The sequence below is a fragment of the Salvelinus namaycush genome, chromosome 1 (genome assembly GCF_016432855.1).
Source record: "Salvelinus namaycush isolate Seneca chromosome 1, SaNama_1.0, whole genome shotgun sequence".
Lineage (NCBI taxonomy): Eukaryota > Metazoa > Chordata > Actinopteri > Salmoniformes > Salmonidae > Salvelinus > Salvelinus namaycush.
The window spans coordinates 7402109-7418139 of NC_052307.1; the positions used below are offsets into that span (position 1 = coordinate 7402109).

At 45.8% G+C, this 16031-nt stretch overlaps 1 protein-coding gene across 2 annotated transcripts in view; it reads right to left on the reverse strand.

Moving 5' to 3' along the window:
• Positions 1–10703, reverse strand: part of si:ch73-72b7.1 (netrin receptor UNC5C) — a 292685-nt gene extending 281982 nt beyond the window's left edge. For both annotated transcript variants that reach the window (XM_038988248.1, XM_038987844.1), the window contains exon 1: positions 10169–10703. In XM_038988248.1, the coding sequence (XP_038844176.1) occupies positions 10169–10286 (118 nt within the window). In that variant the 5' untranslated portion in view covers positions 10287–10703. The remainder of the gene's footprint in view (positions 1–10168) is intronic.
• Between the last annotated feature and the right edge of the window lie 5328 nt (positions 10704–16031).

Below are 16031 nucleotides of genomic sequence, written 5' to 3' on the forward strand. Positions count from 1 at the left end.
CTGATGAGAAGAGAGGAGGGGAAAAGAAGGCTGATGAGAAGAGAGAGAGGGGGGGAAAGAAGGCTGACGAGAAGAGAGGAGGGGAAAAGAAGGCTGGTGAGAAGAGAGAGAGGAGGGGAAAAGAAGGCTGACGAGAAGAGAGAGGAGGGGAAAAGAAGGCTGAGGAGAAGAGAGAGAGGAGGGGAAAAGAAGGCTGACGAGAAGAGAGAGAGGAGGGGAAAAGAAGGCTGACGAGAAGAGAGAGAGGAGGGGAAAAGAAGGCTGATGAGAAGAGAGAGAGGAGGGGAAAAGAAGGCTGTGGAGAAGAGAGAGGAGGGGAAAAGAAGGCTGGTGAGAAGAGAGAGGAGGGGAAAAGAAGGCTGAGGAGAAGAGAGAGAGGAGGGGAAAAGAAGGCTGTGGAGAAGAGAGAGGGGAGGGGGAAAGAAGGCTGACGAGAAGAGAGAGGGGAGGGGGAAAGAAGGCTGATGAGAAGAGAGGAGGGGAAAAGAAGGCTGATGAGAAGAGAGGAGGGGAAAAGAAGGCTGTGGAGAAGAGAGAGAGGAGGGGAAAAGAAGGCTGATGAGAAGAGAGGAGGGGAAAAGAAGGCTGAGGAGAAGAGAGAGAGGAGGGGAAAAGAAGGCTGACGAGAAGAGAGAGAGGAGGGGAAAAGAAGGCTGAGGAGAAGAGAGAGAGGAGGGGGAAAGAAGGCTGATGAGAAGAGAGAGAGGAGGGGAAAAGAAGGCTATAGAGGAATACCAAGCCTAATCCTTCATCCGGCTCCTACACAAGAGGTCTGCCGGGTAGCTCACGAGGGTGGGACACTCCTCTGCTTTTCCTGATCCCCTGTGCATATTCAGAGGAGCTTTCACTGCTTTACACTCAAGCTTTGTCTGCCTGAAAGGAGAGTGAATGTCGAATTCAACACAAGAAAAACACCTTCCCCTGCGTATTTATTCCTCTTACTCCCAAGAGGACAATAACAGACAATAAACATGCAGGAAACAAAAGCGCCCGTGGCCTCCTCATCACAATTGTCCTTTTCTCTCCGGCAGAATTACACATTCAGAGTGACAGAGAGCCCACTTCAGCAGCCTACTTCTCTCCCCATCTGATCCCTTGTTTATCACTGGCTAGCGCTAGCTCCATCAGCACTGCCAGCCTGCCTGTCTGTCTGCCTGCTTTTCTGTCTTTCTGCCTGTCTGTCTGCCTGACTGACTGTCTGCCAACCTGCCTGTCTGTCTGCCTGACAGCTATTCTGTCTTTCTGCCTGTCTGTCTGCCTGACTGTCTGTCTGCCAGACTGACTGTCTGTCTGCCTTCCTGTTTGTCTGCCTGGCAACCAGTCTGTCTTTCTACCTGTCTGCCTGTCTGTCTGCCTGTCTTTGTCTGTCTGCCTGCCTGTCTGTCTGTCTGCCAGCCTGTCTGTCTGCCTGTTGGGCCTCCAGACCGTGGGAGCCCTCCCAGCTAAGCATGCTGGGAATGTTTGTTGTCTTTCCTGCAGCCGTTGATTAGACCCTCTCTCTCTCCCCGCCTTGTGTCGACAGATTGAAGCCAACTGCTTCAGCCAGTGACAGAGTATAGACGAACCGTGAGGACGCAGTACAGTACATGGACGTGGATGTAAACTGCTGTAAGCTCCAGTTTCAGAGGTGTTCTGTAAGCAGATATGGATGAATCTGGTTATACCCCGGGCAGGATGAATCTGGTTATACCCCGGGCAGGATGGATCTGGTTATACCCCGGGCAGGATGGATCTGGTTATACCCCGGGCAGGATGGATCTGGTTATACCCCAGGCAGGATGGATCTGGTTATACCCCGGGCAGGATGGATCTGGTTATACCCCAGGCAGGATGGATCTGGTTATACCCCAGGCAGGATGGATCTGGTTATACCCCGGGCAGGATGAATCTGGTTATACCCCAGGCAGGATGAATCTGGTTATACCCCAGGCAGGATGAATCTGGTTATACCCCAGGCAGGATGGATCTGGTTATACCCCAGGCAGGATGGATCTGGTTATACCCCGGGCAGGATGGATCTGGTTATACCCCAGGCAGGATGGATCTGGTTATACCCCAGGCAGGATGGATCTGGTTATACCCCAGGCAGGATGAATCTGGTTATACCCCAGACAGGATGGATCTGGTTATACCCCGGGCAGGATGAATCTGGTTATACCCCGGGCAGGATGAATCTGGTTATACCCCAGGCAGGATGAATCTGGTTATACCCCGAGCAGGATGGATCTGGTTATACCCCAGGCAGGATGGATCTGGTTATACCCCGAGCAGGATGGATCTGGTTATACCCCGGGCAGGATGAATCTGGTTATACCCCGGGCAGGATGAATCTGGTTATACCCCGGGCAGGATGAATCTGGTTATACCCCGGGCAGGATGGATCTGGTTATACCCCGGGCAGGATGAATCTGGTTATACCCCGGGCAGGATGGATCTGGTTATACCCCGGGCAGGATGAATCTGGTTATACCCCGGGCAGGATGAATCTGGTTATACCCCGGGCAGGATGAGAGGATTCTGTGTTCTACACAACAAATAAACATAACTAAAAAAGAAAAACTCTTTGATTCCATGGGTAGCATGGTTGCTCTAGGTTACCAGTTTCACTGGTTTGGCTGTGCCCTACGTGAGAAAGAGGGCAAGAGGGAAGAAGAAATCAGATTGAGGATGCAAGGTGGTGCAGAGCCTCCCGTGAAGAGCAGCTGGCACGGAGCACAATGCCGCCTAAAGTCTAAAGCCACAGCTAGCTTTCTGTGACGCCTCAGGGCAGGCAGAGCCAGGCTGAGTTATGGGCCTACTGTTTCTATGGCATGTGAGGCCCAGCACGCAACAGTGACCAACTGACTCCGTGTCCCACTGCTCCCAGCTCTTTCAGAGGCACAACAATAACTCCACTGTTTAACCGCAGTTTAATTAATCTGAATAAATCTTAATGAGCACAGTCAGAGAGAGAGAGAGAGGAAAAGACAGAGAGAAGAGAGAGGAAGAGAGAGGAAGAGAGAGGAAGAGAGAGGAAGAGAGAGGAAGAGACAGAAGAGACAGAAGAGAGAGACACAGACAGAGAGACACAGACAGAGAGACACAGACAGAGAGACACAGACAGAGAGACACAGACAGAGAGACACAGACAGAGAGACACAGACAGAGAGACACAGACAGAGAGACACAGAGAGACACAGAGAGACACAGAGAGACAGACAGACAGACAGACAGACAGACAGACAGACAGACAGACAGACAGACAGACAGACACAGACAGAGAGACACAGAGAGACAGACACAGAGAGACAGACACAGAGAGACAGACACAGAGAGACACAGAGAGACACACACAGAGAGACACAGAGAGACACAGAGAGACACACACAGACAGAGAGACACAGACAGAGAGACACAGACAGAGAGACACAGACAGAGAGACACACAGACAGACAGACAGACAGACAGACAGACAGACAGACAGACAGACAGACAGACAGACAGACAGACAGACAGACAGACACAGACAGACAGACAGAGAGACACACAGACAGACAGACAGACAGACAGACAGACACACAGACAGACAGACACACAGACAGACAGACAGACAGACAGACAGACAGACAGACAGACAGACAGACAGACAGACAGACAGACAGACAGACAGACAGACAGACAGACAGACAGACAGACAGACAGACACAGAGAGACAGACACAGAGAGACACAGAGAGACAGACACAGAGAGACACAGAGAGACAGACACAGAGAGACACAGAGAGACAGACACAGAGAGACACAGACAGAGAGACACAGACAGAGAGACACACAGACAGACAGACAGACAGACAGACAGACAGACAGACAGACAGACAGACAGACAGACAGACAGACAGACAGACAGACAGACAGACAGACAGACAGACAGACAGACAGACATGGGAAGGGAGTAGAGACAAGGGAGGAAAATGAGACTATGAACAAACGGGGAGGACAAGTGATTGGCGAAACAAGTGTGGCTATTCAGTGAGTCAAAAATAGCCATTATGCAAATTAAGAACACGATTTTGACCGTAGTACCTACGAGCCATTGATTAATTCCAAACAAAACTCCCAAACAAAGAACTCTAGAATGAGATCCTAAATGAGGGCTGAAGTTCCACAGTCCATGAACAATGCATCATAGTAATACTATCAGAGAGTACACAGTAATACTATAAGAGAGTACACAGTAATACTATAAGAGAGTACACAGTAATACTATCAGAGAGTACACATTAATACTATCAGAGAGTACACAGTAATACTATCAGAGTACACAGTAAAAATATCAGAGAGTACACAGTAATACTAGCAGAGAGTACACAGTAATAATATCAAAGAGTACACGGTAATACTATCAGAATACACAGTATTACTATCAGAGTACACAGTAATAATATCAGAGAGTACACAGTAATACTATCAGAGTACACAGTAATACTATTAGAGAGTACACAGTAATAATATTAGAGAGTACACAGTAATACTATCAGAGTACACGGTAATACTATTAGAGAGTACACAGTAATACTATCAGAGAGTACACAGCAATAATATCAGAGTACACAGTAATAATATCAAAGAGTAGACATTTATACTATCAGAGAGTACACAGTAATACTATCAGAGTAAACAGTAATAATATCAAAGAGTATACATTAATAATTTCAGAGAGTACACAGTAATACTATCAGAGAGTACACAGTAATATTATCAGAGAGTACACAGTAATACTATGAGAGCTACTGAGAATCAGCTCCAACTCTGTCTTTATTCTACATTTAAAATTCAAGACGGGGATGGAAGGTGTGCGTGCGTGCGTGTGTGTGTGTGTGTGTACTCATCTGTCTTCTGTTCTAACCCAGGGTTTCCCCTGTGAATACTTTGGATGGTGTTGGTGCTGCTCAGTCTCTTGACATCTCTGTGAAAACCAACACAGGACTAGACTACAAAAGCAACATCCTCTTTGAGCGAGGAAAATACTTCAATGTTTTTGTCAAAACATTTCATTTCTGAATTACTAACTTCAGGCCCATCTTGCTAGTAAGCACCCCCAGATATACAGTGGCAAGAAAAAGTATGTGAACCCTTCGGAATTACCTGGATTTCTGCATAAATTGGTCATCAAATTTGATCTGATCTTTATCTAAGTCACAACAATAGACAAACATAGTGTGATTAAACTAATAACACACAAATTATTGTATTTTTCTTGTCTATATTGAATACATCATTTAAACATTCACAGGGTAGGTTGGAAAAAGTATGTGAACCCCTAGGCTAATGACATCTCCAAAAGCTAATTGGAGTCAGGAGTCAACTAACCTGGAGTCGAATCAGTGAGACGAGATTGGAGATGTTGGTTAGAGCTGCCTTGCCCTATAAAAAACACTCACAAAATTTGAGTTTGTTATTCACAAGAAGCATTGCCTGATGTGAACCATGCCTCAGACAAAAGAGATCTCAGAAGACCTAAGATTAAGAATTGTTGACTTGCATAAAGCTGGAAAGGGTTACAAAAGTATCTCTAAAAGCCTTGATGTTCATCAATCTACGGAAAGAAAAATTGTCTATAAATGGAGAAAGTTCAGCACTGTTGCTACTCTGCCTTGTGGCCGTCCTGCAAAGATGACTGCAAGAGCACAGCACAGATTGCTCAATGAGGTTAAGAAGAATCCTAGAGTGTCAGCTAAAGATTTACAGAAATCTCTGGAACTTACTAACATCTCTGTTGACGAGTCTACGATACGTAAAACACTCAACAAGAATGGTGTTCATGGGAGGACACCACGGAATAAGCGACTGTGTCCAAAAAAAACATTGCTGCACATCTGAAGTTTGCAAAAGTGCACCTATATGTTCCACAGCGCTACTGGCAACATATTCTGTGGACAGATGAAACTACAGCTCAGTTGTTTGGAAGGAACACACAACACTATGTGTGGAGAAAAAAGGCACACCACACCAACATCAAAACCTCATCCCAACTGTAAAGTATGGTGGAGGGGGCACCATGGTTTGGGGCTGCTTTGCTGCCTCAGGGCCTGGACAGCTTGCTATCGTCGACGGAAAAATGTATTCCCAAGTTTATCAAGACATTTTGCAGGAGAATGTTAGGCTATCTGTCCGCCAATTGAACCTCGACAGAAGTTAGATGATGCAACAGGACAACGACCCAAAACACAGAAGTTAATCAACAACAGAATGGCTTCAACAGAAGAAAATACGCCTTCTGGAGTGGCCCAGTCAGAGTCCTGACCTCAACCCGATTGGAGATGATGTGGCATGACCTCAAGAGAGCGGTTCACACCAGACATCCCAAGAATATTGCTGAACTGAAACAGTTTTGTAAAGAGGAATGGTCCAAAATTCCTGTCACGATCGTCAAAGGGACTGAGAGAGGACCAAGGCGCAGCGCGTGGAAAGTACATCTTCTTTTTATTTAAAGAAGGAAAAAACAAAACAAACCAACAAAAACAGACGACCGTGAAGCTATACAAACATAAGTAATGACACAAAACACTTCGACATAGACAATTCCCCACAAACAGCTAAAGCCTATGGTTGCCTTAAATATGGCTCCCAATCAGAGACAACAATAACCAGCTGTCTCTAATTGAGACCCAATTCAGGCAACCATAGACTTTCCTAGATACCTACACTCAACCATAGACACAGCTAGACTTCTATACTAAACATAAACCCAACTACTCTAATAAACCCCCTAAACCTTACAACCACCCTAGACACTACAAAAAACACATACATTCCCCATGTCACACCCTGACCTAACTAAAATAATTAAGAAAACAAAGAATACTAAGGCCAGGGCGTGACAATTCCTCCTGACCGTTGTGCAGGTCTGATCCGCAACTACAGAAAACATTTGGTTGAGGTTATTGCTGCCAAAGGAGGGTCAACCAGTTATTAAATCCAAGGGTTCACATACTTTTTCGACCCTGCACTGTGAATGTTTACACAGTGTGTTCAATAAAACATGAAAATGTATAATTGTTTGTGCGTTATTAGTTTAAAGCAGATTATGTTTTGTCTATTATTGTGACCTAGATGAAGATCAGATCAAATTTTATGACCGATTTATGCAGAAATCCAGATATTTCCAACGGGTTCACATACTTTTTCTTCCCACTGTACATAAACTTCACACTATATGAGTATGATTAGGAGAGTAGGCAACGGCGAAACAAAGATGAGGGAAAGAAAGTATGCCATCACATTTAATTTCAACGCCTTAATACAAAGGAGCCACGCCGTCAAAGACTGTCTTTCAAGATAGTCCATGGCCACCGCTACTGAGTCAAAGCTCTGTCATTGTCAAGTCACTGCTACCGAGTCAGAGCTCTGTCCTTGTCAAGTCACTCCTACTGAGTCAGAGCACTGTCGTTGTCAAGTCACTCCTACTGAGTCAGAGCACTGTCATTGTCAAGTCACTCCTACTGAGTCAGAGCTCTGTCATTGTTAAGTCACTGCTACTGAGTCAGAGCACTGTCGTTGTCAAGTCACTCCTACTGAGTCAGAGCACTGTCATTGTCAAGTCACTCCTACTGAGTCAGAGCTCTGTCATTGTCAAGTCCAAGACGGATCAAAGCTGAGAACACCAAGAGAGTTCAGTGGCAGCTCCGACTCAATGGCAGTCAGTGAGGCTGTAAAAAGCGGGCCTCCACGGCCAATCACAGAACCCAGTCTGGAGCAGACAAGACACAGCTGTCTCCACAGTTGGCTACGAGGCCCTCTGGGAGCGTCCGTAATGGCCGACAGAGATTTCGGACCGCGGTCCTTGGTGCCAGACTCTAGCGGGCCTCACTTACCTCCCGCAATCAGTTTCATACTTCTATGATTACCTTTAAAACGTGGTATTGTGTAACCTTGCCTGAGCGCCGCTGCAGAAGTAAGCAGCCCCATCACCTGGACGGTCTGGAATGCACACCCTGTCAACACAGGGAGGCTTTTTAAACCTGTTTGTTTCACACACAATCAGCCGTTATTGAGAGTGGGTTTAGCTAATGGCTTTTTAATAGGCCAAGGGGTTTTACGCCCCTTCTCAGTGCAGCGTGGAGATGGCTGCCACTTACATCCTTAAATAACATTCCACTGACTGCGTCGTCCTGTGCGTCTCTGTTTTTTAATGACCACAGCCCAAAGCCGACAGGAAGGATAGAGGGCTTAGGTACACAGTATCGATCTGACTCAATTAGGCCTATATACACAAGCCAATTTGCGGTTGTTTGGCCAACCTATTTGTAAGTGTTCTGGTTCAATAACACAAGTCTTAATGTGACTTTAGACTGACTTACCAAGCATGGGGAAAGTTGTCGTTATGGAAGGATGAGCACGAAATAACTTTTCTAAATGGAAGGTAAAGTAAAAGGCCCACAAAGGAAAGAGGAATACAATTTAAAAAATAAGACATTATGTTGAGATGTGTAGCTATGGAAAATAATACTCATAGGTGATGGTGTCGACAAGAGAACAATTTGGTCGCCTATTTACTCTGGAAAATACTGTTTCACAACAACAATATCAAATAGTGTTGTCTCAAAACCAAGGCCGTGGATGTTAGCAATGCAGTCCAATGGGTGATAGAAAGACACTGCAGAACAATACAACAGGAACAACTACATGGCACAATCATTTACCAAAGAAATACTACAATCACGCCAGAATACCAATGAGTAAGCTTATTTTACTTTAACTGTACTCAACAACATTTTGTTAACTCATATATTTTCAAAGCTCTTGTTTATTAAAGTGAAAAACAAACAAATATTGTATTTTAGAGTCAGACAAGGAGAAAGGGTAATCATTTGTAATAGTAACAGGAATATCACCTAAGGCCACACAAAGTATTATTAGTAAAAAAGTATAATTATTATAATTATTATTATTATTATTATTATTAGGATATAAACATTGGAAACTCACAAGTTATTATACCTTGGAGTTCAGTGAAAAAGTTTTACTTAGGCAACAAAATGTTGTTCAGCGACATCCTATATGCATATTGTGCTGGGACACATTTGAAAGATTCTTCAGAATGCTAGTTGTATTGAACTTTGTGTTCAATTACACACCAGTCGTGCAAATTATTGAACATGATAGCTAATACAATAAGAGTAACCGAATTGAACCCAAGCGTTGATAATAACACCACTCATTAAAAGTCTTGTTAGCGGAATTACTTTTGATCGCTAGTCACTATTATTATTATTATTATTATTATTATTATCATTATTATCATCATTATCATCATTATTATTCGGCTAATAGGTTGTTTTTGTTATTGCTGCACGGTCACATAATTTTTTCCATGGTTTTCATTATCGAGGTCACAACATTAATTCAATAGTTTATTCAGCCATAACACAACATGTTAAATTGTGTCGTGAATTGATTAAGAGGCATATTTAGCCGATGTTTTTGTTGGGGGTTAGAATTGATAGGTGGCGTCGATTCTCTCCGTACTAGATTTCGGAAAGTTCAGTCCAAACTCGCCTCTGTAAAATGTTTACGTGAAAAAATGTAGGCCTATCCATATCTTCCTCACTAAATATCAACAAAGTTTCTTGTTAGATAGCGTAATGTCATGTTGCTAACTGACGCATTCACATCATAATAAATTAATAGCTACGATTAGCTCAACATAATGTGTGGTAAACGCACACGCGTAAGCTTTCTTCAGAAGCGGCTCATATTTCCCAATACGCACGTATAGGTGTATGCTATTGCTTAGCACATTACACAGTTTGACTCTATTACGAAATAAATCTGAGAGAATTATAGCCTAGTTGACTAAATAAATTGCCTTTAGAATTCATGAGGATCATCGGCTTTTTTAGATTTCATAATTGACCCGCAAGTGTGCAATCCTCAATCTTGTCCTTTCAAGTCTGGAGTTGCACGCGATATGTATTTCTCCCGTGACAAGTGAGGGGGAATTTTCAATTGTGTAACATTATGTTGTCCGAAAAAAATCCAATGCAGGTGTGATAAGCCAAATGATTGTTGCATATAACCTAATATAGGATGCGATAATTCATGTCGACTGAGCATTGATATTTCAGATCCCTGCTACACTCAAGATAGTAGCCTAATCGTGTTGAAAGGACAGTAACGGGTGGTCTTACCTTGTGCGACTCCAATGTTTACGAGGACCAGAAGAACGAGTCCAGGTATGGTACACATTCGCAGAAAGTACCTCGCAAGTCCTATTCCAGTTTTCGCAGACTGTCCACTTTTCCCCATTATAGGCAGAGTAAAACAAACACCTTGCTGATGAAACCCACTGTTCGTAAAATAGCAGTTGTGGTCCAGACGCAGACGAGGTGGTTGTTGTCCGCTATAATAACGGTCAGGTCAGCGGATAATGTAGAAAGAGAAAGAATATGGGGGGAAACCAATGGGTTCAGGGGTCCCAGGACTTGAGTCAAAGCACTGACTCGCACAGCTCGGTGCACGCAGAGCGAATGCCACCGCCCTCTAGTTATCAGCTACCCCTCCCCTTTAGAATAGAGGGAGAAAACGTAAGAAAATAAAGTACATTCCGTCACTAGGTTTGTTATTACACATTCGCTAAAACAAGTTACATGGATGAGCTTCTCATTGTGCAGTTTATATTTAGATGTTGGATTCGTTAGAAGTGTTGCGTCCAGGGCTGTTTCATTCTATAGTTCATCACCATACAACATCAACTCCGTTCATCGCGTGCATTATATTGCTTGCTCTGCAGACAGTGTGGGATCCTTACCACGTTTCTTTGGCCAATCCAGCTCATACCTCCTACCTATGTCTGCCCCCTTACGACCATTTTAAAGACCCGGACTGGTATCTGGAATGGGAGATAATGTATCTTTCGAATTGTACCTACAACCAGGGGCGCAACTATGGTTTTAGAATTGGGGGGGGACATAATTATATAAATATATTTTTTATCCAATCGGATAAACACTCCAAACAGCCTACCCGACCACTCAGAGGTGTCCGCATGGTCCTAGAGCACACTGTTGCCTCATTGTGTATCACATTCCAATCATAAAAATGGGGAGGACAAAAATGCTTTTTCAGAATGTGGGGGGGGGGGGTCCCCATTGAAAGTTGCGCCCCTGCATATAACATTTACATAATATATTCAGTTCCTCCTGGCTTGATCAGGGAAACCCTTAATAGTACAATAGAAAACCGCATATAAACTGTTCAAGGTTTTAAAGGGATATCACATGTAGCCTAATAGTGTATAGGATATTATACCAAAAAAGCTATAGGGATTTTCCAACCTCTTGGGCGACCCTCAGCAATTTTATGTATTTAAACTTTTCCACAGCTAACACACCTGATTCAACTTGTCAAATAATCATCAAGTCCTTGATAAGGTGTATTAGGTATGCTAGTCCAGTGCTACAATGCCTGAGGGTCCCCAAGGAGAGGTTTTGGGCACTTAAAGTTAGACCTTATCGTAAAGTAACATGTCTTATGACCAAAGGAGATGTCAGGAAGGCGCTGGACAACAGTCTTTCAGTCTTGTATTTAGAAAAAAGGTGAGGTAACAGTGGTAGCTAGTCGATTTCGATTTAACACTCGATTTCATCAACACTGGGGCCTCTCAGGGGTGTGTATTTAGTCCCCTCCTGTCAACCCTGTTCACCCACGACTGCGTGGCGAAACACGACTCCAACAACATCATTAAGTTTGCTGACGACACAACAGCGGTAGGCCTGATCACCGACAACGATGAGACAGCCTATAGGGAGGTCAGAGAACTGGCAGTGTGGTGCCAGGAATACAACCTTTCCCTTAATGTGAGCAAGACTAAGGAGCTGATCGTGGACTACAGGAAAAGGCGGGCCGAACAAGTCCCCATTAACATCGACGGGGCTGTAGTGGAGCGGATCGAGAGTTTCAAGTTCCTTGGTGTCCACATCACCAACGAATGATCATGGTCCAAACACACCAAGACAGTCGTGAAGAGGGCACGACAAAAAAAAATCCCCCTCAGGAGACTGAAAAGATTTGGCATGGGTCCCCAGATTCTCAAAAAGTTCTACAGCTGTACCATCAAGAGCATCCTGACCAGTTGCATCACCGCCTGGTATGGCAACTGCTCGGCATCTGAACTTAAGGCGCTTGTCACGCCCTGGCCTTAGTTATCTTTGTTTTCTTTATTATTTTAGTTAGGTCAGGGTGTGACATGGGGAATGTATGCGTTTTTGTAGTGTCTAGGGGTGTTGTATGTGTATGGGGCAGTGTCTAGTGTAGTTGTCTAGGTAAGTCTATGGTTGCCTGAAGGGTTCTCAATCAGAGACAGCTGTCATTCATTGTCTCTGATTGGGAGCCATATTTAAGGCAGCCATAGGCATGAGGTTAATGTGGGTAATTGTCTATGTTGTACGTTTGTAGCGTGTGTGTGCACTTACGTTTATAGCTTCACGATCGTTTGTTATTTTGTTTTGTTTTGTTATAGTGTTCGTTGCGTGTTTTTTCCCTTCTCTAAATAAAATAATGTATTTTGCACACGCTGCGCCTTGGTCCTCTCTCTCACCCATAGACGATTGTGACAGCGCTACAGAGGGTAATGCTTCGCTCCACAGGTAGTATTTCCATTTTATTTCATTACAGTACAACGGTTTGATTTGTTTGATCTTAGCAATTTTTTCTTAGCTAGCTACATAGCCGTCTTTGTATCAAAGATAATTGTGTAGTTTAGAGTAATTATCGAGGTTAGCTAGCCAGCTATTTTCGTCCTAACGTAGTCAACACTGCTAGCTAGCCAGCTAGCCAACTTCTACCGAATAGCACCACTGTAGAAACTATTACATTACAACGGAATGACTTGATTAGTGTAGTGTTAGCTAGCTACATAGTTGTCTTTGCTGTCTTTGTATCTAAGATAATTGTGTAGTTTAGAGTAATTATCGAGGTTACCTAGCCAGTTATCGAGGTTACCTAGCCAGCTACACTTTCAAACAAAGTCAACAATGCAGCCACTGCTAGCTAGCCTACTTCACCAGCCAGCAGTACTGTATCATTTTAATCATTTTAGTCAATAAGATTTTTGCAGAGTAAGATTAACTTTCTGAACATTCGAGATGTGTAGTCCACTTGTCATTCCAATCTCCTTTGCATTAGCGTAGCCTCTTCTGTAGCCTGTCAACTATGTGTCTGTCTATCCCTGTTCTCTCCTCTCTGCACAGACCATACAAACGCTTCACACCGCGTGGCCGCTGCCACTCTAACCTGGTGGTCCCAGCGCGCACGACCCACGTGGAGTTCCAGGTCTCCGGCAGCCTCTGGAACTGCCGATCTGCGGCCAACAAGGCAGAGTTCATCTCAGCCTATGCTTCCCTCCAGTCCCTCGACTTCTTGGCACTGACGGAAACATGGATTACCACAGATAACACTGCTACTCCTACTGCTCTCTCCTCGTCTGCCCACGTGTTCTCGCACACCCCGAGAGCTTCTGGTCAGCGGGGTGGTGGCACTGGGATCCTCATCTCTCCCAAGTGGACATTCTCTCTTTCTCCCCTGACCCATCTGTCTATCGCCTCCTTTGAATTCCATGCTGTCACAGTTACCAGCCCTTTCAAGCTTAACATCCTTATCATTTATCGCCCTCCAGGTTCCCTTGGAGAGTTCATCAATGAGCTTGACGCCTTGATAAGTTCCTTTCCTGAGGATGGCTCACCTCTCACAGTTCTGGGTGACTTTAACCTCCCCAAGTCTACCTTTGACTCATTCCTCTCTGCCTCCTTCTTTCCACTCCTCTCCTCTTTTGACCTCACCCTCTCACCTTCCCCCCCTACTCACAAGGCAGGCAATACGCTTAACCTCATCTTTACTAGATGCTGTTCTTCCACTAATCTCATTGCAACTCCCCTCCAAGTCTCCGACCACTACCTTGTATCCTTTTCCCTCTCGCTCTCATCCAACACTTCCCACACTGCCCCTACTCGGATGGTATCGCGCCGTCCCAACCTTCGCTCTCTCTCCCCCGCTACTCTCTCCTCTTCCATCCTATCATCTCTTCCCTCTGCTCAAACCTTCTCCAACCTATCTCCTGATTCTGCCTCCTCAACCCTCCTCTCCTCCCTTTCTGCATCCTTTGACTCTATGCCCCCTATCCTCCAGGCCGGCTCGGTCCTCCCCTCCTGCTCCGTGGCTCGACGACTCATTGCGAGCTCACAGAACAGGGCTCCGGGCAGCCGAGCGGAAATGGAGGAAAACTCGCCTCCCTGCGGACCTGGCATCCTTTCACTCCCTCCTCTCTACATTTTCCTCTTCTGTCTCTGCTGCTAAAGCCACCTTCTACCACTCTAAATTCCAAGCATCTGCCTCTAACCCTAGGAAGCTCTTTGCCACCTTCTCCTCCCTCCTGAATCCTCCTCCCCCTCCCCCCCTCCTCCCTCTCTGCGGATGACTTCGTCAACCATTTTGAAAAGAAGGTCGACGACATCCGATCCTCGTTTGCTAAGTCAAACGACACCGCTGGTTCTGCTCACACTGCCCTACCCTGTGCTTTGACCTCTTTCTCCCCTCTCTCTCCAGATGAAATCTCGCGTCTTGTGACGGCCGGCCGCCCAACAACCTGCCTGCTTGACCCTATCCTCTCTTCTCCAGACCATTTCCGGAGACCTTCTCCCTTACCTCACCTCGCTCATCAACTCATCCTTGACCGCTGGCTACGTCCCTTCCGTCTTCAAGAGAGCGAGAGTTGCACCCCTTCTGAAAACCTACACTCGATCCCTCCGATGTCAACAACTACAGACCAGTATCCCTTTCTTTTCTCTCCAAAACTCTTGAACGTGCCGTCCTTGGCCAGCTCTCCTGCTATCTCTCTCAGAATGACCTTCTTGATCCAAATCAGTCAGGTTTCAAGACTAGTCATTCAACTGAGACTGCTCTTCTCTGTGTCACGGAGGCGCTCCGCACTGCTAAAGCTAACTCTCTCTCCTCTGCTCTCATCCTTCTAGACCTATCGGCTGCCTTTGATACTGTGAACCATCAGATCCTCCTCTCCACCCTCTCCGAGTTGGGCATCTCCGGCGCGGCCCACGCTTGGATTGCGTCCTACCTGACAGGTCGCTCCTACCAGGTGGCGTGGCGAGAATCTGTCTCCGCACCACGTGCTCTCACCACTGGTGTCCCCCAGGGCTCTGTTCTAGGCCCTCTCCTATTCTCGCTATACACCAAGTCACTTGGCTCTGTCATATCCTCACATGGTCTGTCCTATCATTGCTATGCAGACGACACACAATTAATCATCTCCTTTCCCCCTTCTGATAACCAGGTGGCGAATCACATCTCTGCATGTCTGGCAGACATATCAGTGTGGATGACGGATCACCACCTCAAGCTGAACCTCGGCAAGACGGAGCTGCTCTTCCTCCCGGGGAAGGACTGCCCGTTCCATGATCTCGCCATCACGGTTGACAACTCCATTGTGTCCTCCTCCCAGAGCGCTAAGAACCTTGGCGTGATCCTGGACAACACCCTGTCGTTCTCAACTAACATCAAGGCGGTGACCCGTTCCTGTAGGTTCATGCTCTACAACATTCGCAGAGTACGACCCTGCCTCACACAGGAAGTGGCGCAGGTCCTAATCCAGGCACTTGTCATCTCCCGTCTGGATTACTGCAACTCGCTGTTGGCTGGGCTCCCTGCCTGTGCCATTAAACCCCTACAACTCATCCAGAACACCGCAGCCCGTCTGGTGTTCAACCTTCCCAAGTTCTCTCACGTCACCCCGCTCCTCCGCTCTCTCCACTGGCTTCCAGTTGAAGCTTGCATCCGCTACAAGACCATGGTGCTTGCCTACGGAGCTGTGAGGGGAACGGCACCTCCGTACCTTCAGGCTCTGATCAGGCCCTACACCCAAACAAGAGCACTGCGTTCATCCACCTCTGGCCTGCTCGCCTCCCTACCTCTGAGGAAGTACATTTCCCGCTCAGCCCAGTCAAAACTGTTCGCTGCTCTGGCACCCCAATGGTGGAACAAACT